General features: G+C 39.8%; 1 protein-coding gene across 2 annotated transcripts; it reads left to right on the top strand.

Annotated features, from left to right (window-relative positions):
* The first annotated feature begins 15 nt into the window (after positions 1-15).
* On the top strand, positions 16-26,008 carry slc16a4 (solute carrier family 16 member 4). 2 transcript variants are annotated; one of them, XM_059332758.1, is made up of 11 exons: positions 16-179; positions 530-603; positions 2,156-2,262; positions 9,571-9,703; positions 10,766-10,898; positions 11,306-11,449; positions 11,647-11,808; positions 11,923-12,567; positions 18,113-18,324; positions 20,977-21,070; positions 23,930-26,008. In XM_059332758.1, exons 4-11 carry the CDS (start codon positions 9,587-9,589, stop codon positions 24,136-24,138), a joined length of 1,716 nt encoding a protein of 571 aa, XP_059188741.1. In that variant the 5' UTR covers positions 16-179; positions 530-603; positions 2,156-2,262; positions 9,571-9,586; the 3' UTR covers positions 24,139-26,008. The 2 variants fall into 2 exon arrangements, with proteins under 2 accessions (XP_059188741.1, XP_059188742.1); XM_059332759.1 differs by having other exon boundaries at positions 527-603.
* The last annotated feature ends 882 nt before the right edge of the window (positions 26,009-26,890 follow it).

The following is a 26,890-nucleotide window of genomic DNA, read 5'->3' as shown; positions in this document are numbered from 1 at the left end:
ACGGTCATCCCCGGAGAAAAACGTCCCGCAGCAATTTATCTCTGCCAAAAAGTCCCTCACCGGTGACGCGCACGCCTTTCTGCGACGCACAACCCCGGAGCGAGATAACATCAATTTACGCAAATTACACTAATTGAACATTGGGGCAGAAGCGCACCGAGGACTGAAGGAGGTTTCAGGTATGGACTTATTTGCATACTAAATCAATCTTTTTAAATATAAGTTGACCAAACAAAACAAAACAAATTGGTCAAATTAGATTTTAATTCATTATCCGAATTGGTGAAATATTTCTGTCTCACCAAATGTTCCCTCTGCTGAGAAATCAAGCACAAAGTGACCCTCCAAACTGTTATCCTCTGAGGCTCCCCAAAGTTATTTTTGGTTGAAAAACTTTTCACATACATTGCGTCAGAGCAGGTTCTCGTCTCTTATTATCTTAAGGCACACACCCTGTTGACGTCCTGAAGTGTCAGTGTTTGTGACTTTTCTGTCTTTAATAAACCACCCTTTCTTTGCCTCCCAGCAGTGTTGAGTTGAGTGAGGACCACAATGCAACAGGCCTGTGAAGGGAAGATAACAACTAGCTCCCAGCTACACACGGTAAGACCTCCCTGTTTTTTCTTCACAATAATGTGGTTTGTGTATGCCTGCGTGGACTAAGCCAAAAGCTCTGAGCTAAACTCCCTGCATTTACTACATAATCTCACAATTCCTCAGGACTGATGTCTCTGCATTTCCTCACAACTCAGTGCAGAGGAGAAGCTGTGCTCAGAGTTGGAGGCTGGGAATTTGGGTTTTATTTTTAATGAATGATAAAGTCAGGCAAACAATAACTGCAATTTTCTTTACTTTTATCTATGGTAGAGCCAAAAATGCTAAGAAATGCAACTAACTGCAAAAGTGAAGTTTAGCTGACGAGCTCATCCTCAAGCCTAGAGAATTGTGTGCTATCTATTCAAAATCTGCACAAAAAGCAGTTTTGAAAATGCCCAGAAACTTTACTTTTGTGTCCTTGGGGGGATTTAAATATACACTTGTTCACCTCTGCTGATCACCCAGAGAGGCTGAACTGGAATTTCATATCGAGTCACAACTCGAGCTGCCACAGTTAGTCGACTAATCAGTTCAAATAATCGCTGATTTTTCATGAATAAAATGTAGTTTTCAGCCTCTCAAATATGCAGATTTCCTGCTTTTCTCTGTTTCATGTCATATTACACTGAATATTTTGAGGTTTTGGACAAAACAAGACATTTAAAGACATAACTTTGGACTTTGGAAACTGGGATGGAAGCTTTTCTCTATTTTTATTTTACATTTTATAGACCAAACAGATAATCAAGAAAATAATAGGCATATTAATCAATAGTTGCAGCCTTAGTCACAAGTGTCTGAGTAAAATTTCTACGAGCATGGTTAGAGATTTTTACAAAAACTTTTTTCTTGCTACATTGAAGGACAGTAATGCTGCAGGGGGTTGTATCATTTTACTATTGCTGCGGTCTTGGTGTGTACTGTATGAAACGGATCAATTCCAGTGACGCCAGCAGATGTGTATTCTAAGACTACCAATTTTTTTTTCTTCAGAACTGAATGTGTTGAAGTTAAATTTGTAACTATGAAGGGAGCAGTATCTTCCTTTGACCCACTTTTTCTTGTGGTTGTGCCAAGCTCTCACGGTCGGACAATTTGACAGCTAGAAACTGTGTCAAACTATAAACTATGTTTCAGCTGCTGTAATTATTCTAAAGACATGTCTGTGCAGATATCTGATGTGACTGAACCTCTCTGAACACAGCTGATTGACAGAAAAAAAAGAGAGATTAAGTGGGCTGTTCATCAGTGTCCATGCTCCTTGTCACTGTCTGAATGTGTTTTTTTGTTTGCAAATGTCTCCGGTCTTGCTGTGCAATAAACTGAATGTGAATGTGCCTTAACTGGACAAAGCTGTTGACCCTATAAACCTGTAAAAGCAGTCCGGTGGGTTTCTTAAAGCACAGCTGTGGATGAAGGGGGGTTTTCCTGCTCCTTCTGCAGGTGTGGACACTTGCCTGTTCAGTGAGGGTGTGGTGAGAGCTCAGAGGTCAGCAGAGCAGGGACATCTGGCCAACATGACTTGTGCTTTAAATTTTTTACTTTCATTCTGTTGAAGACACAAGACCCTTCGACCACACTGAGAATGACACTCGGAGAATAGAATCCGGACTCTATTCTTCAGCTGCAGAGCCTCCAGGCAAACTACCAAATCAGCATTAACAGGTAACTTAACAAGCTTGTTTATACAGTGTAGCTGTTTCTGTGACATATGCTGCTGATGCTGTCGCTGCTCGGGTTACCAGCATACCTGTCACTCCTTTCCTGCATGTTTATTTTCATTGGTAAATTAATACCCTGCTGTATCATATCCAATACTTAATCATGTCTTTGGCATTTTAGTAATCCTTTGTGCAATTGTGCAACTTAAAGGAATAGTTCACCTTAAAAAAGATTTTCGATTTTGGAAAACTGACTGAAATTTATGCAACTGAATCATCAGAGCACCTGAAGTGTGACTGACCAGTGGTAGAAAAAGTATTCAGATCCCTTACTTAAGTAAAGTGCTATAACCAACACTGTGAAATTACTCCACTACAAGTTAAAGTCCTGCATTCAAAACATATTTAAGTAAAAGTACAAAAGTATCAGCATCAAAATGTACTTACAGTATCAAAAGTAAAAGTTCTCGTTATGAAAGAGTGGACCCACTCAGATTGTTTTATATATTCAAAATGTATTATTGGTGATGCATTTATATAAGCAGTATTTTAATTTTCTCAAGGTAGGGCTCATTTAAAGTACTTAATATACTGTTATGAGGTTTAATTTGAAAAAAAAAAAAAAGATCAGTTTTTTAATATTTAATCTTGACATGAAAAGTAACTAAAGCTGTCAGCTAAATGTAGTGGAGTAAAAGTACAATATTTGCCGTAAAATGTTGTGAAGTAGAAGTACAAAGTTACATAAAATGAAAATACTCAAGTAAAGTACATGTACCTCAAAATTGTACTTAAGTGCAGTACTTGAGTAAATGTACTTAGTTACATTCCACCACTGCTACTGACTACTACTGAATTAGGCTACATGACTAGTTATGAGAGGTTTTTATTCATTTTTTCTTATGGTTTAAACGTTCTCTGCAAATATCATCGTCCAGTATTCTGGGCTTTACTTAAATTTCACTTTGGACCAAAAATTGATAAAAAAGAACTCAGAAAAGAAGAACATCTACACTGGCTAGACTCATTACACGCTGAGTCTGATCTCCAAAGCTTGGAGCCTTTAAGAGTCACAGGAAATGGCAACCATAGAGACCAAACGAGACATTATTGAACTTTGATTATAATCGTCATAGTCTGAAAGGGATTCTGGATACCAGCAGGTTTTGAGCTCCATATGCTGGAGGGGAGATCATACTTGTTTCTCTGTCCTGGTCCTTCTGGCAGGGAGATCAATTGGATTCCAGTGCAAAAGACAAAATCCACAAGCTATGCAAATATTACATTTTAGGTTCAGCCCTTGCAGTAGACAGTTAGTAGGCTGAAACTTTAGAAGATCACGCTTATGTTTCTGTCTATTGAAGCCTCATATTAAATACAACATTTATATTTTTAACCTTATGCTTTACTTTCCACACTTTTCTGCACTTTTGCACAAAACAAGGCCTGTGGATTTTGTCCCCTGTCTCTGACACTGGCATCATGTTAGTAATTGATGTTTTTCCAGCCAGCATGGACAGGAGGAACAATTACCGCAAATTGTTTCCATGTGCATCTGAACCTATTATGCTCATTTTCATGATCATACTTTTCTACTGTTTACATGCTTTAATGTATAAACATGCAACATGTTTTTGATACCGTCTGAATCATAGACTGTATAAAATATGGACGTGGTTTCTGTGATGTCACCTATAGGTGTCAGAGGAGCTCAAAGCGGGTGGATCCTGTAGCTCCAGTAGTGTAAATGCAGCGGCATGTCACCTGTCACTCAAAGCAGCTATGCCCTTATATTACGTAACGTAAAGCCTAATGTAGATTCAATGGGCAATCTGTAATGTAACTAAAAGCACAGCTCCATCACTGAAAATCTGAAAACCGCTGCGGAACATTTACAGATGGGGCTACATGGTGGTTTAGTGGTCAGCACTCTCGCCTCACAGCAAGAGGGTCGCCGGTTTGACTCTGGCCTGCTCTTCTATGTGGAGTTTGCATGTTCTCCCAGTGTCAGCGTGGGTTCTCTCCAGGTACTCCTCCAGGCTTCCTCCCACAGTCCAAAAACATGCACTTAGGTTTAATTAGTGACTCTAAAATTGCCCGTAGGTGTGAATGAGAGTGTGATTGTCTGTCTCTGTGTGTCTGTGATAGTATGGCGACCTGTTCAGTGTGTACCCCGCCTCTCGCCCAATGTCAGCTGGGATCGGCTCCAGCCCCCGCCCCCCGAGTGCGGATAAGTGGTTAAAGATGAATGAATGAATGAATGCACATTTACAGATGAACTCAACAGCTACATTTACAATATTTTGTCAACATCAGCGGTTTTTGTCACAGAAATGAAACCAATAAAATTTTAATTAATAATTTAACTCAGTTTTTACATGTGAATATCATGTATAGGTCCACAATACTATTGATCTGTGTGCAGGGAGAAACACTCGCCCCGCTGCAGCTTCAAGCAGTGATTGTTTTTTTTCCAACACATACAGCCAACAGTTGTCAGGTGACAAGCCTGAAAAGAATCATGTCCTTGTCATTTCACTTGCCAATCCTGATGGTGAAGATAATTGTTCCCCAGCATGACTCAAGCATGCCGGTAATGCAAAACATATTCCTGCCAATAATTGTGTGCAATTCCTGTGGTCGACAGTTGCCGGTAACATGTCAAGATTTTCAGCCAGTTTTTTCAGCGAGTGAGGTGATAGAGCTAAATGTAGACAATGCAGAATTTGAAATAAAAATAATAAAATTTGCTTTGCAATTTTTTTACATGTGTTTTGGTGAGTAACACTGAATTTAAATATGTAAACATAACTTTTGTTTACAAGTAAACTGCTCAGGGCCTTTTTTTGGCCATTTTTGGACTTTATTGATAGGACAGAGTGAAGGGGGAGACAGAGGGGAAGACATGCGGGAAAGGGCTCCGAGTCGGATTCGAACCTGGGCCGCCCGCTTACGAGGACAATGCCTCTATGGTACGCGCTCTACCAGGTGTGCCACCGGGAACGCCCCCCAGGGCCCTTTTTAAACGTGTTTCCAGTTTGCTCATCACAGATTTTCTCTCCTTTCTAGCACAGACTTGGCACAGCTTTTAGAAGGTGGAGATGAAAAATCTGTCTCATTGGTATTTTTGATGCTTTTGTTTAAAAAATGTTGATTTACAGCTATGTAAAGGGTGTGTAGGTCAAACAGGGACATTATTCACCAAGTAATCTCACTAAAATCTAACATGAGGCTTGAAGCACAATGTAAGAGTTGGAGAAAGTATCTCGTGGTGAAAGTGTGCAGTAACATGGTGTTCATACCACACTACAAAGCTCTGATCTCCAATCCCCCATCGCTCAAACCCTCAGACCCCCGGCACATTCACAAACATGCACTCAAGCACACTCTGAGGACAACGTGTGTACAGCACATGGGGGGGAAATACTTTCCTCGCAGTACACTGGCCCAATTCATTCCCCTTTTAATCCGCTCTGTGCTCTCTGCCTAATGTGGTCTATGCTTCTTATACATGTCTTGCTGAACTGAGTTAGTGATGCAGGCTACAAAAAGCTGATGATAAACACAGGTTAACTACGCCTGCTCCTTCCACTTTGTTCAAGGTCTCTTTGCTTTTCAGCATCTGAGGCTCAGCATGAGACATCATCACCTTGATTCTGAAGCAGAATGATAATAGAATGATAATAATAATTACTTTTATTATTATTGTTATTATTAGTGTTATTATTATTATAGTATTCTGTCTTTGCATGGAGATTTGCAGCCACCTGTATTTAGTGGTGGAGAAAGTATTCAGATCCCTTACTTGAGTAAAAGTACTAATACCACACTGTGAAATTACAAGTAAAAGCAGGGGCGGACAGACCGATAGGAAATTCTGTCCAAGTCCAGAACGGCCGTCCCACAGACCCTGTCTGTGGCCTTTGTGGTTCATCGGAAAAAAAATTTGATTAGCTATATTAACATCAAAACAACAGTGGGACAAATAGGATAATTTATTATTATTTATCAGTGCCATAATTCAGTGTAGTCTGCGTTTATTTCATTCATTTCCATTTCAATGGTGTCACTTCTGATCTGCTAGAAAAAGGGGAAGATGTCAACAACATCCTTCTCAGTCAGTAAGTCAGTCAGTCATCACTGATTGTGAAATGTAATTTGCTGTGAATATCTTGTCTAGTAGGCTTGTAGCAAGTGGTTATTTAAACGTATAATCTTGTATGGGCTATGGGGCCTACATTTTGGAAATAGCCCAGGGCCTTTTTTTAGTCCCTGTGCGTCCCTGAGTAAATAATTAAGAGTAAATTCCAAATATATTATTGGATTATTTGTATTGATGCATTGATGTAAGCAGCATTTTAATTTAGTAAAGATAGGGCTCATTTTAACTACTGTAAATGGTTATGAGGTTTAATTTAAAAACATGTCTAATCACTTTAAATTGATCATGTTTATTATGTTAAATCTTCATTGAAAAGTAACTAAAGCTGTCAGATAAATGTAGTGGAGAAAGAAGTACAATATGTGCCTCTAAAATGTAGTGGAGGAGAAGTGTAAAGTTACATAAAATGGAAATACTCAAGTAAAGTACCTCAAAATTGTACTTAAGTACAGCACTTGAGTTACATTCCACCACTGCCTGTATTCTATGAAATCAGCCACAGATTATCAATATTCGGGCGCAGTAATGTGCTGCCCACTGCTCCTTGCATGGTGTGTTCACTTGTGTGTAAAAAAGGATGGGTTAAATGCAGAGGTTGAATTTCCCCATTGTGGGATTAATAAAGTATTCTTCTTCTTCTTCTTCTTCTTCTTCTATTCATTTGTTATGAGAGCTGGACATTATAAAAATGTAATTTCTGTCGTTTAATTTTCACAATTTACGTCAACGATTTTCGTTCTGATCCTTGCATGTGGGAGCGAACTAGCGGCGCTGTTCTACTAACATGCATTATGGAGTATACAAAAACAGGCTTTACCATGTAGTTATTTCATGTTTATTCTTTTAACTGCCAGAAGTCCTGCTGTATTATCATATACATCGTTGTTGAGAACGAGCATGAAAGATTTTAGCTGTATCGCTCAGCTCTACTTGTAATGCACATCCTTCTATGACCTTGTGATTCTGTGGAGATGCTTTGCTGGGACAATCAACATAAAGTATGTATATACAGTAAATAGCTGAGTTTGCTTATTGGCATCGCCCCAATATCACCCTCACATCCAGCTGTGGGCTCCGGTTCTCAGCGGTTCCCCACAGAGAGCTGCAAAGGTTTTTATTTATTTTAATTTGGACTTAATTCTAGTTAAAATCTTGATATTACAGTATTTGTCTGGAAACTGGAAAGTATGTGTTCTGTTTGTTTTTTTCAAACAATGTATAATGGAAAGTAGCAGCACACACAGTTTCAAATCCTCAGTAATGTACTGGGTACAAGCAATGGTGGAAGAAGTATTCTGATCCCTTACTTAACCCATTGACGCCTGAAACGCCTGTAAAACCTCTGGGCGATTTTAAAATCAGCCCCTAAAACCTGAAGTTTTTCTGGAAATTTAACAGAAGTGTGAACGCTTCTACTAAATAATCGATTTTTCAGCCTCTGTAGCAGATAGAAATGAAATTCAAAAAGTATTTGAGAACATATACAAATACTACGAAACGACGTATACGCTTTCCAGGCTTCAATGGGTTAAGTAAAAGTACTTACGGTATACCACACTACGAAATGATTCCACTACAAGTAAAATTACTGTTTTCAAAACTTACTGAAGTAAAAGTACAAAGTATCAGCATCAGAATGTACTTGAAGTATCAAAAGTAAAAGTACTTGTTATGCAGAATGGACTCAGATTGTTATTTATATTCCAAATATATAATTGTATAATTATTTTTGATGCATTTATGTTTATGTTAATTTTGCTCATTTTAACAACTTTATATACTGTTATAAGGTTTACTTTGTATTATATTTGTAATATTTTCCTCAAAATGTAGTGGAGTAGAAGTATAAAGTTACATAAAATGGAAATACTCAAGTAAAGTAACAGAGTAACAGAGTAGTGAACTTGTTGCGGCTACAAACACCAAGCACTGAAAGCAGATTCAGGCTATGACACATTACTTTTTGCCCACACAAACAAGAATAGTATTTATCTGTGAGTGCCGGTGTTTTGTCTCTTTTTAATAAGGCTTGTTAAAAATCTGCAGACACAAGTCAAAGTCTTGGGATGATGTTGCAAGAAACACTTCAAGTAATTCAAGGTCAGGCTATGCCTGCGGTGCATCTGGCTCTCAGCACAGGCACAGACAGGTCGCTCCTCAGTTATCTCACAACGGGGGCACAGGTTCATCTCACAAAGCTGCAGTTTTAACTTCATAAGTTACACATACACTATATGCACTCCAAACAAGACATTTTGTCAAAGAAACATTTAATTATCAATTCACTCAGTCAGCCATTATAAACCTGTCTGACCGCTGCTGCCACCAGCCAGTACAAGCTATTTTATCTTCAGCATCGCTGCGCTGAGTTGGTCTTAAATAACCTGATTATTCTGATCTCTGCTGGAACTTCACTCTGACAGGGAAAGTGCTGCTGCGACAGCATGGGCTGGAAGGAAAAGTCATTACTGCAGCTTTAAGTTCTTGTACCCAAATCATTAAATCCAATATCTGAATAAAACAGCAGCTGTGGGGTTTCACGTTAGTCAATAGTAAATTCCTAGAAACAGGTGTGTGTTTCTAGGTTTTTCTCTGTAGTAAAACTGCATGTAGGAGCAGGCAGCAGGGGCTTTTCAGATCACAAATTGAAACATGGCAAAGTTAAAACATCATCACCATCAAAGCAAACTTTCGCCCACCATGCTGAGGGCATGCTGTTACGTGCTGACAGAAAGCTTCAAGACACACATGACTGAATTTTTGCACCTAATGTAAACACTGCTCAGACATGGAGTCCAGCATAGTAGCTGTAATCAGAGCAAAAGAGGTGGAAAAGTAACCATGTTTAGCTGTACTGTAACGGACCTGTTTCACAGCTCAGTGACTTAACAAGTTAATACAGTAAAACTCTGCAGGATAGTTCTGGACTGTGAACTTATTATGATGTCTTTTTGAAGGGTTCGGAATGAGTTTATTGACTTTTTGATCCACCGTTTTCTGTAAAAGCACTTTAAGGAAGAAGAAATATATTAATAAACATCACAGCTACAGGCCCTGCTTCATATTCTACATACTATCATGCTACAATATGTGTTCAATGCCTCTGATTAGGCATTTTAAAGTTATTGATGTTTTCTTCTTTCGCACTAGTGAAACCAAGGCAGCCATGAAACTGTTCAGGAAGAATACCATGACCTCTAAGAAGGAGAAGGAGAAAGAGATCCAGTATGACGAGCCTCCAGATGGAGGTTGGGGCTGGATGGTGGTGCTGCATTGCTTCCTGGTAAGTCCACCTCAGTTGCATGCATACATTACACATAGTTAGCCAAATATTGTTGAATAGTTCACCAAAATACAGTAAATATATTGTGTGAGAATATATTTCTCAGTTGGATGATGGCAGTGGAAAAAACACTAAATTTGAACCTCCTGTCACATTGTATTCAGTGTGGTCCCATTTTTTCCCTGAAATATTTAATTCCTTCATCTCTATGGAAACAGCACAATCATGGCTAAAAGTCAGGTGAACCTGAAAGTTTATTTTATGCACTATTATACAGTTATTATGCCATAAATTATTAACTAAAAAAACACAAGTTGAATTTCTTTAACCCTCCTGTTATGTTGCAGGTCAAATTGACCGATTTCAAAGTAATAAAAATATATATTTTTTTAATAGTTAAAAGTATTTTTTCACAAAAAGAAAAAAAGGTAAAATGTCATAAAATTTAACATCATGTAAAACCATTGTATTTTATATGTTGGTCTTTCCAATGTTCATAAAAAGTTTCAGCATGCATTTTTTATGAAAAAAGATCACTGAACCGTGATCTGTGAGAGGTAAAGAAAACCATTGCACTAAATATTGATTGAAATGGTTAGTAATGGAGTTATTAATGAAATATAAACAATGTTTATTGGGATTTTTTTGGTTTCTGACACTGTTGGATAATTAAACATGCCCGGGGTCAAATTGACCCACGACCATTATTACTGTTCCTGGAAAACGAACATAACAAGAGGGTTAAAACTGTATTTTACAAAAATAGGCAAAAAAGGCGAAGGAAAAATGTTTTTTTTCCTACCAACTCAAATTAAAAAAAGGCTTTCCACCTTCCATTCAATTGGATTATTTACATTTTTACAACCTCTACTTATAACTTCTCCTGTCCTCTTGGCTGTGGTTTTGTTTTTAATGTTCTTTGTACGTTTTTTTTTTTTTTAGAGAGCACCCGTCAAAAGGTTTGTGGGGTTCAGAGGGTTTGGCCTGAAATAATGTCTTTACCTCTCTCCTCGTTCTGATCTTTCCCCCATAATTTACATGCATATGTGCATGCGCCCGCAGGTTAACGTACTAGTGATGGGAACACTGAAGAGCTTTGGGATCTTCTTTGTGGCATTCCAAGATGAGTTTGGAGGCTCGTCGGAGAGCATCAGCTGGATCGGCTCCATCATGTCCAGTCTGCGTCTGTCTGGAGGTTCGTATCAGAAAGATCTCCTACACAGCTCCGCCTGAGTTTATAGACCCTTTGACAGGAAGTGTTGTTTGCCTCAACTGTCCAGACGAGTTAGCAAACTTTAATAATTTATTTAAAACTGATTGTTGTGTGTTTGGTTGTCAGAATAGATAAATTAACAGTGGACACTAATAGTAACTTGCGCTTGCAGCACACAGATGCTGAGCTGTGCACAGTGCACATGTTTACATACGTCATCATGTTTCACAAATGGTTAAAATGTCTTTATTCTGGATATAAAGGTGATGTTTCTGCTATTTTCTTATATAATTGTGTCCTATCTACCCTTTATCTCGCTATTTTTTAAGAAGATAGCAAATCTTTAACCCCTTTTATCTTTGCCCTTCCTTCTCCTGTATCCTCTGCAGCACCCATTGCCTCGGTGGCCTGTGCCAAGGTCGGAGCCAGGGTGACCTCCATCGTCGGGGCCGTGCTGGTTAGTGGAGGCTTCGTCATTAGTATTTTCGCCAACAGTGTGGTGTTCCTCTACATCAGCATGGGAGTAATAGTTGGTGAGTTGAAATCTGTGGCACGCCAAAATACCTCAAGACCAAACCTGTTGTTGCCTCTGATGGCTAAAAGTCAACCAAAGTCATTCTCTGCATGAAGATATTTCTCCCTATCTATCAAAATCTCTCCTCTCCTCTGCCCACATTCCTGTGAAAGACACAATTTATATGATAATGATAACCTTCTCTTCTCCTCTTAGGAATTGGTTTTTCACTACTATACCAAGCCTTCTCGGTGGTCACAGCGATGTACTTCAGAAAGAGATTAGCAACAGCATATGCGATCGGGCGTTCTGGGATGGGTTTGACCTTTGCCCTTGCTCCGTTCACTCAGCTGCTCCTGGACAAGTATGCTTGGCAAGGTATGCTGTTAATGATTGGTGCATACTGTATAATATATGTGAGTTTGTTTTTGTTTTTAAAATTGCACATACAAGGTGACAGTTGAGATCCTGAGCTTTCTTTCTTCCCCGCAGGCGCTATGCTGATTCTTGGCGGCCTCATGCTGAATCTGGTGGCCTCTGGGATGCTTCTGCGACCCATCAACGTGAAGCCTCCCGGGTCAAACCCTCCCATTCAAAAGAGCCCCGCTGTTTCCATCAAGAGTTCCTCAGAGAAGGAACACTCTAAGAGCTGCTTGAATGGCTCCTCTCACTTGTCCAATGGCATCTCCAAAGCAGACTCATTCCCATCCCCTCCGCCTCCCCCTCACGCGGACACTGAGACCCAGGGGGGCCAATGTACTCAGAGACTCCAGGACCAGTCAGGGAACCCTGAACTGACCAGACTGGTCCTCAATGGTGTGAACGGCCATGAACCTCACCACGACTTGGGTCAGTGTAAACCCACAACTCCAGACAGCTCAACGGAGGTCAATGGCAGCATGAATGGGTCCACCATTGTTGGAATTCCCTCGCATGTCAGCACACCGACTGAGGTGACCGTCATAAAAGCCAAAGTACTGGATTTCTCCCTGCTAAAGGACCCATTCTTTTGTATCTACACTTGGTCCTTGGTCTTCAGCCAGCTGGCCTACTTCATCCCCTATTTCCACCTGTCTGCCCGAGCCAGAACCCTGGGCATCGACGCCATGGACGCTTCCTTTATCATCTCTGTGGCAGGTGAGGCAAAAACTGGTCAATATTTTCTGTTTTTATGATTCATCTTAAAGGAATAGTCCTGCATTTTGGGAATTAGAGCTTATTCTCTTTTCGGAGATCGATAAGAAGATGGACATCATTTTCATATCTGTACAGTAAGCATTGAACACTGAAAACACTTGCAAACAGCTGGTCAGGCTCGGTCCAAAAGTAACAAGATCCTTCAACCATGAACCCTGAGGGCCTATAGTTTGTTAACTTTGTAAGCTATTCCCCCTCTAACTAAATCTAAGGGAACTGTCATGATCCGGCTCGAAGGAGATGACAAAAACGTGAGTGACGCTGTGCATAGCTGAAAGAAAAATAGATCTATTTAGATAAAGTAACACAACCTAAAGTAACCCAAGCATGAGGTGTGTACGTCAGTGGTTTCAGTCATGTAAATGTGGGTGTATTAATCATGTAAGGTAGGGTGTTGTGAAGTGGAAATGACTGAAACGCCAAAGGAACCAAAAAAGGGCAGCTGCCCTTTTATCCAGCTGGAACACAGGGCCCAGGTGCTCCATATCAGGTTGGTGGAATCAGCTGATCACCTCAGAAAAAGACAAACAATTACGTCGCCAGAGTGAAAAAATAGGCGGGGCCGTCACAGAACCAAACCATGTGATAACGTTTACTCTGCTTATTGGTCACAATCAGATGTGTCTGAAGCGAGAACAACAATGTAATATGATTTTAAAAAAAGAGCAGCCAGAGAAAGTTATCAAAGCCACAGAGTTAAAAAAAAAAAGCCACAGAATTCTAAAAGACGATATCAATCGCAACCTCACAGCTGAATCTCGGAAGTGTAACTTCAAAGCATATCAACAACATTTGATACATTTAAATTATATTTTTTCATTACATTCTTAATCTCGTTTATATTTTTTATTGGAATATTATGAATATTTTAATATGCATTAGTTGTTAGAGGCTTTTTTTTTAAAAAAACACCACCCCTTTTGGGTAGCCCTGTAAGGTGCAGTACTTGTTCTGACTGTGGACCAAATTATTCACCACCCCTCACCAACTGCCAGATCAGTGTTTTCCTTGGTCTCAAACCACATGATCAAACTGTATATTAAACCTTACCGTAGCTATATTACAGTGCACTCTTGTTAGGTTTGGACGTACTTCTATTATTTAAATGCACTTGAAGCCTCAAACTGGTGGATTTTATCAATGAAAGTGCAGCAAATTTTCATCTCCTGGATTCGACACCAGTCAAGTAAACCTTTATAAACCTGACAGATGCCTGATTGGATATAATAGGTAGATTACTGCTTTACGAATATGGCTTCCAACAGGGACTGTGCCGGGGGAGGTCCGGGTTTCTTTAAGACTGGGTTTAAGGAGCCGAGCAAAAAAGTCCTCAGTCAACTTCTAGGCATTAATTATTTGTGAGCTGCTCAGACTCTGCAGTATTATGTAATGAATGTGCTTACATAAAAGCTGAACTTTGGTCCACTGGCCAGGACAGGCGGGTTCAGCAGTATGCCATTTCTGAGGCCACCCCATATGAACAGAAAACAGCATTAACATTTTGACCACCGACCACATGTGCATGTAATTCTTTAAGAACGCTTCGACTGGCTTTGTGAATAATTGAAATGCTCCAGATGGGATCGCATGTTTATGAGTTACATGCTTCTATTTTGTAATCCATCCCTTGGTTATCTGTCCTCAGCAGACAGGGGTAGCAGTACCTTTGATGAAAGGTGTCATTTAGATAATAATAGTTACAATTAAGTGGTCACATCAGTTATCACGTAGTTTAGGATGAAATAAATGGAGAGGAGGAGAGAGACGCTATCAGTATAGTAACACAAAAAGTCCTGGCATTTCTTCACATCACATGTTTCAGTGTGAAATTAAATCTGATTGTTTGAATTATCCGTCACTTCTTTGGCTTTTGAGGTAATGGTTTTAGATCGCCTAAAAGACTGTTTCTGTGTCCTGAAAAAAATAGTACATTGTAATGTATATATACCCATAATACAAATACAAATATAATACAAATATATAAGCGATGGAGATCATAAACTCGTTAGTAAAATGTTTATTGAGGTAATAAATCAAATGAGAAGTAGGTTAATTTTTTCCATACACTTTGATACAGGACTTCTTTTTGCAGCCAGTGGAGTCGCCCCCTGCTGGCCATTGGAAAGAATGCAGGTTAAAGGCACTTCAGAATTGGCTCCACTTTTCAGACCCGGATGTTAGCGTTTGTTTGTAACAGCAGCTTGTTACTACCTTTGCAGGAGAAAAATTGTGGAAGGAAGATCTCAAAGAACACTATGGCCTGCACAAAAAGCACAGCCACGATGAAAACATTGATGGTTTGAGCCAAAAGTAAGATTGGGGTCAAATAACTTCAATACAGAATTACGCAAACAACACTAAAATTAACTGACAAATGTGCTTTATAGGTGCTTAAACCTGTAGTATCTCTACATGGTTTCTATCAAAGTATAACTAACGTCAGAGGATATAGATGTCTGAATTCCCCCTGATGATCTGTGGGGCTACTTCTGAGCTTCATGCCAGCGATCAGTGCCAGTGAGCAGCAAGACTGAGGGACCCTCTTGGCTCAGACACGTTTGTTCTGTCACATTCTCTGGTCACGTGCAGTGAAAGAGAGACAGAGCGAGAGAGACGGGGTGCCCCCCACACCACAAAGCCACCATCCCAGTGTCCCGCTGTCCCCCTTTCCCCGACCCAGCACTTGTCATAGAGGCCCATTGACTCGGCTCAGGGAGGGAGGCCACTATAGTCCGGGTCAGTCTCTTCCTCACCCCGAGTCTCGAGTCGCTAAGCAACAGCTAACTGAGTAAAGTTGTTGGCATGGTGACAAGAGGGGCTCCCAATTTTGTCCGAGTTCAGTTCTAAAGTGGCTGATACTTTGCAGAGGAGCACTGAGGTGGCAAGACGCACAAAAGAGGAAGCAAGACGAGCCAAGTGTAACCTCAGAGAAGCTGGGAAAACCAACATGCCTTTTATAACCCTTTGCTTTAATCAAGTGACTAAATGTTCCTCTTTGAAGCAAAGGGAGTGGAACCACTGCTCCCACAACCCCTGATGGTCTGTTAATGCCCAGAGGCATGCACACACTGCACACCTTCCATACCTGTCAGCATTACAGAAGACTAATAACATCCCTGATGCAGTTGGCTTAAGGTGCTACTTGGAGAGGCCAAATTTAAACTGCAGTGTACCGAGTTTGAACAGGAACAGCTGCAGGCCTGAACCAACCTGCTGAGGCTAAAACACACAAACAAACTCACAACTCGTCTGTATGCAAGCAGGGGACACCCCAGGACACTGTCTTGGGTCGCTAGAGGAGGACACATAAACACAGCACAGCTGCCTCATGTCATCTTCCTAACCTCGGAGGAGAGAAACGCTCGAGAGTCAGTTATGTAAGGAAAGCTGAGGTGACGAAGTATTCCATTTTTTATTCATGTGAGGTTCATTCAAAGCCTTGAAGAGTGAAAATGTACCGTAGCTGATTATTAATTGCATCCACACTGAGATGAACATAGCCTTACATTACAATAGATACATCTGCATACTGTTCTTGGTAAACAAACTGTATGCAAACTAATCAATATTCAGCAGGTTTTTATGTTTTGAGTTCAAACTGAGTGCCAGTGGAGCAGCCTGTGCAGTTGTGGTGCAGAGGCTGAGCAGAGGATGGGTAACTGTGATCTGCATAGAACCAGTTTGTTTCATTGATCAATGGCTCAGCGCTGCCTGCTTGTAGCTATTCCTGCGGCGGTCAATACACCACTGCAGTTTCCGCACCGCCTATCGCGTTCCAGTTGACCTCAGCAGAGAACAGCAAATATCTGCCCAGTCATCATACCCGACTGGAGCAAACAATCAATCAGATGGGATGGAGTGCATAATGAGTAGTTTGCCTGGGTGTTGTCAGTGTAATACAGATGTTAACAGATGGATTTGTTGCCACCCATTATGTGTGGAAACCTCCTTGAGGATAAAAACAACTAGGACCTGAAATAGACTTGTCTAGACATCACGTTTGTTATTAATGCAGACCTGGGTAGTTTTGCTGCAGAGCACCATTGTTGTCTCACATTCTGTCCTTGCCCCACCCTCACATACACACACACGTCCTTGTACTTCTGTCATTGTGAGGACCCTTCATTGACTTAAGGCATTCCCGAGCCCCTTACCCAAACCTTAACCATCACAACTAAATGCCTAACCCCAACCCTTACCCTAACCCTGACCTACACCTAACCCTAATCTGAACCTTAACTCTCAAACAGGTCTTTGAAAAAGTGAGGACCAGCCAAGATGTCCTCACTAGCAACTCTACTGTGTCTGTACACACCCACACATATAGGTGCACACTCATATCTCATGCATGCTTTCTTCTCATTAAGCATAATATTGTAAGTCTGTGCATGTAACTTTGGGTAGATGCCCACATAGATGACCTTAGCTGCAGCTTTAACTCTTTCTGTGTCAGCATCAGTTCCCACCAGGATTCTCTAAACACCAAAGGACAAATGTTTTGACTGTTTTATGAGACAGGAAATGTGTCTGCACGTGACTGGAGGGGAGCTGGTGGTGTGGCAGATGAATGGAAATGGTTAAAAGTTTATGTGGAACTTTAAGGGCCAGTTAGGGCCAAATTACAAGGGCTGAGGGCCTTTAGGGGGGCTGTAAGGGTTCAGGGGCTCTCCTCCCGAGGTCTCAAAACAAGGCAAAGAGTTGTTTTATGGTCAGGGAATTCAGCCACGCACAATATAAATATCTAATGGCCAGTGCAGGTATTTTTCACAGCAGGATCCTTTGCTTGATGCAGCAAAAAGCCATTGGAAATAATGATTATCAGAGTGTTGGTCGTTGTGTCTGAACAGGGCAGGACAGGTAAAATAATCAGGGTGGGACAGGCAGTCATACAAGCCCGGACTGAATTATCTGCATGGATAGATGCTGTTTACTGTTGTTTGTTTTTGTTTTTAAATGTGGGTGAAATAAGTCTTTAAAATGTATGTTTCTGTAGTGTGTAGTATTTATTCATATTATTTAATATTAATTCTGCTTTATGCAGATAATTACTCTTGTAACTGGACATGTGATTGTGGCTCGACTGAATCTGTTTTCTTAATGTTAAATGTGAAGCTGCATTATTATTGAACCCATTTCTATCTGAAGGTGAAGAGAGCCGTGATGCTCTTGTTTTTCAGATTCCTTCAAAAACTCCATTACTAAAGAGCAGCTTCCTGTGACTAACTGAATATTTTATTGTCTGCACTCACCAGTCTGCCTCTCCTCTTTTATTGCTTCCTTAAAGAAACAGTTTGGAAAATCCTTCTTTACTTTTTCCAATTATTTTTGTGCACATGCATTCAAAAAGAAAAAAAAGTTTTTTACTGAAGTCTCCTGTACACTTGCCTTATCCCCCCTCCCCCTTTTGCTCTCCCCACCAGGCTCAACTTCATCTCACCATTTTACTTTGACACTGCTAAGCGTCACCTGTCTGCTTCTGTTTCAGGTATCACAGAGACCATCGCCCAGCTGGCCTCGGGCTGGGTGGCAGACAGGAACCTGTTCCATAAATACCACTACCACAAGGCTTACCTGATCCTCTGTGGTGTGGTCAACCTGCTCTCCCCACTGGCCACCTCCTACATCCTGCTGATGGTCTACGCCATCTTCTTTGCAATCTTCTGTGGTGGATACATGGCGCTGCTGCTGCCCGTTCTAGTAAGGAGATCATCCTATATATGAACATGACTACGTGTTTATACTTTTTTAAAGCCAGTGAACCTCTACGGTTTTCATTTTCAGTTATGATTTACTTCGAAGGTGCAATAGCTTTATAATAATTCCCTATAAAAGAGCTGGTGTGCAGCTTTATATTCATTGGAAGGTTCCTGGAATAGAATAGGTGGACTCATTCAGTACCTATTGTCAAGAAATGGAAACATTGTTCAGTGGTATTCCAAATAATTATATCTAATTGCTAACATAATCTATAGCACTTTATTCAGTGCAGAGCATGGAAGCTGAACATGCAGAAATTCTACGGGCATACAGCTTTACACAATAAAAAATAAAGGTTAACGATAATTCCCCTAATTATAAGGAAAATACTGCTTATTTGATGTTATTAGTGCCAAATCACATTATTCTTTCAGGAAGCTTGACAGTTAATTGTTATGAAATAACAAACACATAATATTGACTATAACCTAATTTTAATTAAAATTCAGAGAAAGACATGTATTTAGCCAAGATTACCAACAAATATTCTCTTAGGTCGACTATTATCAATAACAAAAAAATTTTTTAGTAATGTTCACTCCTCGTCTCTAAAAGCTCACAAAGCAAACAGTGACCTGCTCAGCTGTCGTCCCTCTACTGTTTAGACAGGTATGGATGACTTTGTTAGGAGGAGGACAGATCAATTCCACAATTTTTAAACTTTATTTTTCATTATCACAGAAATGGCATGACATATATGCACGTCAATAAGAATCAAATTATGTAAATTGGCTCCAACAACGACAGTAATCGGACTCTGAAATCTGTTGAGATCTCATTGAAGTGTATTGTGTTTCGGGACTTTAGCACCATGAGAATGTGCCTTCATGACATCATTGTGTCACGCACTGAAACTGAAAAGTATCCTTGACCGTTGGAGATGATTCCCAACTGCCTTCATGGGTGGAACGACATATTGAGTCAGCGCATATCGAGTATCGTCAGGTCATATCACACCTGAGAGCAGAACGTATGTGGTGTGATGTCACAGGGCGATGGTGGTGTGGTCTCAAAGGGCAGGACATGCCTCTGGGACTATTCTGAATGTGAATGGAAGAACCAGTCAATCCTATTATCTTCTTCAGATCAGCAACCTAGATCAAATCATAGATTATTTTATAGATTTGTTTTATAGCATGCTGACATGTCACCTTGTTTGACGTTGCATTTAAGAGCTGTTGTTGACAGGCAGGTGCATTAAAGGTCTTAGTCTGTAATACAAAAGGATTATACCAAGGGCAACATTAAAAACACAAGGCTCAAAGCTGCTGCCACTCCCAAATTTACTGAAACGTCTTTCAGCACAGCAACAATTGAATCTAATCAGCAGAAGGTTTCTTACATCATTAATGTTTGAAAAGCAATGAAATAAACCCATAATTGAAGTTATAACAGGTGATGGAGACACAATGCTGCTTCTTAATCAGTGAGGAAAAAAAATACAATTGTACCAATGCATAATAAAACCCTAGTATTGTATGTCGAAAAGTTTTTAAAAAATGGTCATAGTGAAGTTTGTAAAAAAATGTCTAAAAATCCTGTGTAGTAGTGTACGTATTGACCATGGCTATAGTGTTGTATGTCCAAAAACCATATCATAGTATGTCCAAAAATTGAAAAAAAACAACAACAAAAATACACCATAGTGAAGTCTGTCCAAAAAGGCCAAAAATCATGGTAATAGTAACGCATGTCCAAATAAATAAATAAAAAACCAGCATAACTCCACGTTATAGACCACACAAAATCGTCAGAGTGAAGTTTGTCTAAAAATGCCTAAAAACGCTTCAGAATAGCACTGATCATGGTAATAGAATTGTATGTCCAAAAATATTTACAAGAAACACCATATTATAGCATGTTTTGCCACAAAATGCCACAAAAAAACACACAGTAGTACATTGGGCATACTACTACTAAGAAGACAAAATATCTAATGTCATACTGGGAACTTTTTTTTTTCATTCTAGTTTTAATACATTCAACTTTTATTTACATTTCATGCAGTGTCCCCACTTTTTTTTTAAATCAAGCATTTCTTTTAACCTATTTATAATCTTTATATATTTATATACATTTTTTATTGGTGCCATTAGATTCATTACAGACAGAGAATTAATAATATTTTGCTCATGTTCAGTCCACCAGCTTCTTGTTATTTCCTCTGCAGTGTGGCTGCACCTAACTCGTCCTCCTCCTCCAAAAGTCTGGGTCTGGAGCTAGCATTAGCATTAGCTTCTCCATTTTTATATTGCTGGAGGAAGTTTTGATTTTGTGTCTTTGTTTTTTCCTTCAATTATCTGTTGTGGTGATTTATTCTGACATTAACAATCAAAGATACACTCCATTTGAACAAAGCTTACCATACTTTTTTGACCCTTTCATGTATATCAACCTGAAGATATTTGACCCTTTGACAGATAATCCATCATGTTGAACCTGATGAACTGTTCTTTTTCATTTTTTACACACCATACCTTGAGGCTATTCAGGATGTGTGAACGTATATGTTAAGTATATGTGAAATACATTTCTCTAAACAGAACAACCCGATGGAGAGCTTCACGTTAAATGTGTTGTTGTGCTCTGCAGGTAGATCTCGTCGGGTCGGACAAACTCAACAATTCCATGGGCTTCTCCATGTTCTTTGTTGGCCTGGGTTGCCTCACAGGACCCCCTTTGGCAGGTGAGTGGATCACGTCATGGAAAACCGTCAGTCATGCATGTGCTAACCCACTTTTCCACATGCACACAATAACAAAGGCATACATGTGCACTGCATATGTACTGGATTGTAGCCATGACGTTACTGTTTTGAAGTGATATGTTTCATGGAGGGAAAGGTGAGGTTTGTACATGTTTCTGTGTTTTCTTGTGTGTGTCTCTATCCATATGGCATTCAAACAGTGAGTGGGGGGATCAGTAAAGGGGCTGATAAGCCTTTCTTATGCACATATATATTTTTGGGGGGTGCTGTGGCACATATTTCCATGGGGCCCCGAATTCCTTGAGAGTGCAAAAGTTTGAAAACTGAAACTCACAGGAGAAAAACAACCTATAGTCAGTGCAGCCCCCAATGCAGACTGGGATTTTGCAGTTGCTTTGTGACAAAAATGCATACAAGGGTTACTGGGTCAAGTTTCATCTTGCCTAGAAGCGAGTTGAAGTAGAATAACAGAGTTGTTTGTGTGGCTCACTTTGTTTAAGTGATGGCAGATTGCCTTTGTTCGTCTTAGAGAGCTGTTTCTAATCTGGAATGAGATTTTTGTTGGGGTGTGGATTTTTTTTTTGTTCCATCAGGTTGTGGCAGATTCCTTCTAATGAACTGCATCTTTTCTAGGTCAGCCAAAAGAAACGACAAAATACATCAATCATCTGTGCAACACATGAACTGCTGTATGAATCAAACCTGATTTTATCTTTAATGTGTAGGACTCTGAAACTTGCGCAGCTGTCTCATCACTATTAACCCACATTTTTCTTTGACGAACATGAGAGGTATTTCTAGGAAAAACAACTCTTCATGCCCTTAGGTAATGTTTGGCTCCTGTTAAACCGGGGGGTTCCCTTGAACCTGATGACATGGTCCCTGCCCACTGTCTTGGGCAATCCCCTCAGAGAAGCTTATGGATTTCGGGGGGGTGAAATGTGACTAATGACCCCCTTTGGGATGGAACGGAAATAGCATGTGGCTCTGTTTACCGTCCCTGCAGTTCAAGTAAGAAATGGACATCAGGCAAACTGTGGTCCCTCCTTCAGGCCACAGGTTGAGATAACATTGCTGTTTGCATATACAGCTCAGCTCTCGGGATGACAAACTGTATGTTAACTTTCGCTGCAGCAGCTTTAATGTTGTCATACCTGCTTTTATCTGGTCCGGGGTCACTTTTTGTTATGTTAACATGTTAAAAAACAGATTACAACAAAGTATAGTTTACACTGAAGTCAATGTGAGCCCTCTGTAATGTGGACTTATGGAGTGTCTCTCAAACAGGAAACATAATGGGTTCACTTCATGGTAAATATCTTAACTTACTATATAACTTAATTTACCTAACAAACTTAATGATATCAGCCCAAGCCGTGATCTCTTCCTAAAAATAACCATGTAGTTTTGTTTGAATTCATAACATTCACCACAGCTTCCACCCACATAAAAGACTAAACTATTCATAGTTTGACACATATGACTGCCTGTTGTTAGAAAGTGTTGCCAGAGGTCCTGACCAAGCATCTGTATGAGATGAGTTTGGAATAAGAAAAGGTTGCGATCATCCATCAAGTCTGCAGCGGTAAACGTAAATGCTTGAGGTTTTCTTTTTTGATCAATGGATTCGATCACAAAAATGCAGTGTGGACGTTCTGCAGATGAAACGAGGAGCTAAAAAGATGGAGCAAGTGTTTTGCGAGAATACATTAAACATCAACCTTTGGCAACCCAAAAGTTGTTCTTATTAAAGGGCCTCAAGGTCCAGTGTGAAGGATTTAGTGGCATCTAGTGGTGAGGTTACAGATTACTCCTCCCCTCACATCTCTCTTATCAAGCGTGTAGAGAACCTACGGTGGCCTACCACTTGTACATGACTGAGAGTGTCTCATTTGGTTTCTCCTAGCAGCCACCAGCAGTTCATCACTTTCCATTTTCTCTGCCCAGCCGCGTCCACATAGCTAGAAAATATTGGATGTGAACAGACAGGAGATAACCTGCTGCATTAGAGCTCCATGCTGGCCCCAGTCTGATGTTGTGATGTCACTTTAGCCATGCAGATACTCAACAGAGTATAATAGATCCATTTCTAGCATTTTTAGGCATTTGAAAAAAATTGAATTGACAAAAAACTTGACATGCTATAGTATGACTTTTTTCAGTTTTTGGAAATATTATGTCCAAAAACTATTATATATATTAAATATTATGAAATATATTATATATATTATTTTTAGGCATGTTTATTTTTTTTTTTTTGAGGGGGTCATTTTTGGACATCCCATAATATGGTGTTTTTCTGTCATTTTTGGCCATATTATGCTCTAATATGTATCAACAGACTATAATTGACCCATTTGAAGCATTTTTAGACTACTTAAAATGTGACAATTTTTGACTTTTTTTCAGCTTTGGGAAATCGCATATTATGGGTTTTTCTGTAATTTCCAGCCATATTATGACCTAATACGTATCAAAAGACTATAATTGACCCACTTCAGGAATTTTATTGAATTTTTTTTTTTAATTTGTCAATTTTTGACAAAAATCGACATACTATATACCACAACTGTTCCTCTGAGTTCCTCAGCATAACTTAACTGCCAGTGACGTAGCTGTGACTTCGGCTCCAAATTGGTCTACATTGATTACATCATCACATTGATTCCCAGTAATTAAAATGTCTTTCAATTATGTTTTTATGCTGTACGGACAAAAATAAAAAAATAAAAACCTTTCTACAGGCTTGATCCAGTTCTCTCTACAGTATGTATAAAAAATAAATGTTCCGAATGAACACAAAGATTTTTAAAGTGTGCCTGTGTTTGTGTTTTGCAGGCTTCCTGTACGACTACACTCAGACTTACGACTGTTCTTTCTACCTGGCTGGGCTCTGCTATCTGCTCTCCTCGCTCTCTTTGTTCATGGAGCCGCTGGCTCAGCGCTGGAAGGCCAGGAACAAGCTGACCTGGACCAAGAGAGCGGAAAGCAGCTGTAAGACCAACGGCTGCTTCACCCCCGACCGCCTGCAGAATGGTGCTGTGTAGGAATGAAACCCAGGGAAGGCCTTCGATCTTGAACCAGCATGCTCATAAATTGCCTTGGGCCCACATACCTTGGACCTTGGACTCCAGCTTAAAGTCGGGACCCCAGTGACCCTTAATTTCAGCAGGAGCGTACAGCAGGCCGAGGAGTTACATGTCTGAGCACATGCAGTAGACGGGACGTTGGTGAATAGATGATTATGTTGAACTTTTAAAGAGCCAAAATTTTAGTGTTCTCCAAAATATTTTACTCCCTATTCTTATTACCAGACGTACATGCATCCAAACTGAAGATTATCTCCCACATACAGCACATTTTAATATCAGCTGTTTGCAACAATAACTTATTAAAACACAATATAAACCTGTTTTCCAATGCAACAACAAAACTGCACTTACTTTGCAGTATATTTGCATTGCACACAGTACTGCTGGAAACTAAGCTATGCAGTTGAGCTTGAAATCAGCATTTATCGAAGCACATATCCATGAAATATTTTTCACTACAATTCTTTGGAAGCCTTTACCTGTATCTGTAAGCCTGTATCACTGGTATGCACTTTGGGCCAAATTGTGATTATGCTGCATGACATCTTTTCTGACCTTTTTAACTGCCAGATATCTACTATACTCAGCAACCAATAAATTGCAGCCTGCTTATATGACCTGCTCTTAAAAGCCAAAAAGCAGCGGCTGCTCCAGTAGAATAATCTCAAGCCCCAATAAATTTATTGTAGGCACAGGAGTAGATTGTATAGCATGAGCTAGCATTTAGATGTATTATCATATTCTCGTATTTATATCTTTATTAATAATATTCTGGATGCTTTATTGTCTACTTCAGCATACTTTGACATGGACTCACCATTCAAACTTCAAAATGTTGTCGTCATCCAGTTGTTTAGCTGTTTTCAGCACTCACACGAGCTGCTTTCATCTCCTAAACTTAAACTGAGAGTTCAAACGCTTCAACTGTCATTTGATATGCTACAAATGACAGTTCAAATGCTTTCATCTCCCTAACGGATGATTCAAAGACTTTCAGCGTTTGCACGTAAGCTGATATTTCAGTTGCTTTCGTGCCTCAGACATAAACAGAAATTTCAGTTCACGTCCGCTGCCTTCAGCTTTTACTCTTCAATTTAACTACATTCAACACAATACACATATAATCACCAACAGCGAATAAAAAGGTGAAGGTTGAAAAGTTTTCATCCATAACTCTTCAACTGATTTCAGCGGCCTCTCTAACACTTCAACTGACTACTAAGCTCCTTCCAGTGCTTACACTTCAACTAACACTACTAATTTAATCACATTTTAACCTGTTTACATGTTTGCACCTGCAGTTCAAGTGTAAACAAGCACACTACTTTTTATTCCTTTCTTTCTTTGTTTTGTTTTTAATCGAAACCTCAGTAGTGACTTTTAACAAATGCTACAAAACACAACAAACTAGAAACTGCCTCTCTCGTTTTGTGGGTCAGTTATGATTCATGTCAGCACCTGCAGATAACATAACCGTCACACCTGGCTCCTCGTTTGTGAGCTGTTCTATGCAAATGCGCACAGACAGAGATATTTCTTTTAATCGACAGCTCACTCGCGTATTATTTTAACTTCAGCAAAGATACCAGCGCCTGAAAGGAGAAGCCCGTTTGGCCGAGATCAATGTTTCCAAAATGTATCGATCACAGTTGGACAGCTGATTGCAGGTTGTTGTTTTTTTCATGTAATTGTGTGTGATTAATTTTGTCAGCCTTGTAAGTCTGTAAATCTCTGACCGACTTGTGCCACAAAGATGTTTTGCTGTTGTTGCCCATATTAACTGGACTGATAGGAAACTGTTGCCCAGCCTTTACAGTGCCTGCAGGCAGCCAATTAATGGCAATGCAACTTTTAATTATTTTGTTTATATATGGAGGTCTGTTGGTTGTTGAATTGCTTGTTTTTTATGTAATAGAGGTTTTTGTGTTTTCAGTGAATTCCTTGTTTTTCACCACTGTTTGCCTTACAAGGTACTGTATTGTATCTTTACTAACTTTCCTGTGATGTCAGCCAAAGACACATCAGAAACCTACAACTTGAAGTTTATTATGAGTAAGAAAATACTTTGGACTGTTAATTTAAACCACCTTATTATTCAGTCAGAACTGAGGGCAGCCCAGTGGACTTGTGTTTTGTTACGCTGCCCTCTTGTGGCAGAGGAAAGCCTCTACTCAAAGAATGCTGTCTCAATTAGTACCAAATTATTCCCCCTCATCTCACTTTCACAATACTGAGCAAGGCTCTTTGTATTGTTTCAATAACGACAGTCATGCACAAAAGCTCTTTTGGCTCACGAGTTGCATTCACCACCAGTATGCTTTTGTGATTGAGGGCCACTGAATATTTTGTACCATATTAAATCTTTTATGAAATGTATTTGATGCTTTAAAAGTAGATTTTGGGTTGGGATTATTGTACTCGTTAGTAATCTGGATATTTTAAGGAACGTATGTTTGAGCAATATCTTGAAATAACTTTTCTGCCCCTTTGGTAATGTTTTAAACTCCACTAAGTTGTGTTGGATTTGGTTTGATCTCATGTTTTTGTTGCAGCCAATGCATTTTTGGGTGAAGCACTGTTTTGTCACTCCTCTGCTCCGGGATTTGTGAACCGATAGTTTAGAAAGTATGCTTAACCAATCATAGATATCCTGTTCCAAGTCCTTAGCGTTCATTTTTAAGCTGTGTAACAGTGCGCAGTCAGCTGT

Source organism: Centropristis striata, chromosome 5 (assembly GCF_030273125.1).
Source record: "Centropristis striata isolate RG_2023a ecotype Rhode Island chromosome 5, C.striata_1.0, whole genome shotgun sequence".
Lineage (NCBI taxonomy): Eukaryota > Metazoa > Chordata > Actinopteri > Perciformes > Serranidae > Centropristis > Centropristis striata.
Note: the sequence above shows the minus strand (reverse complement) of the source record. Positions and strands in the feature narration are given on the sequence as shown.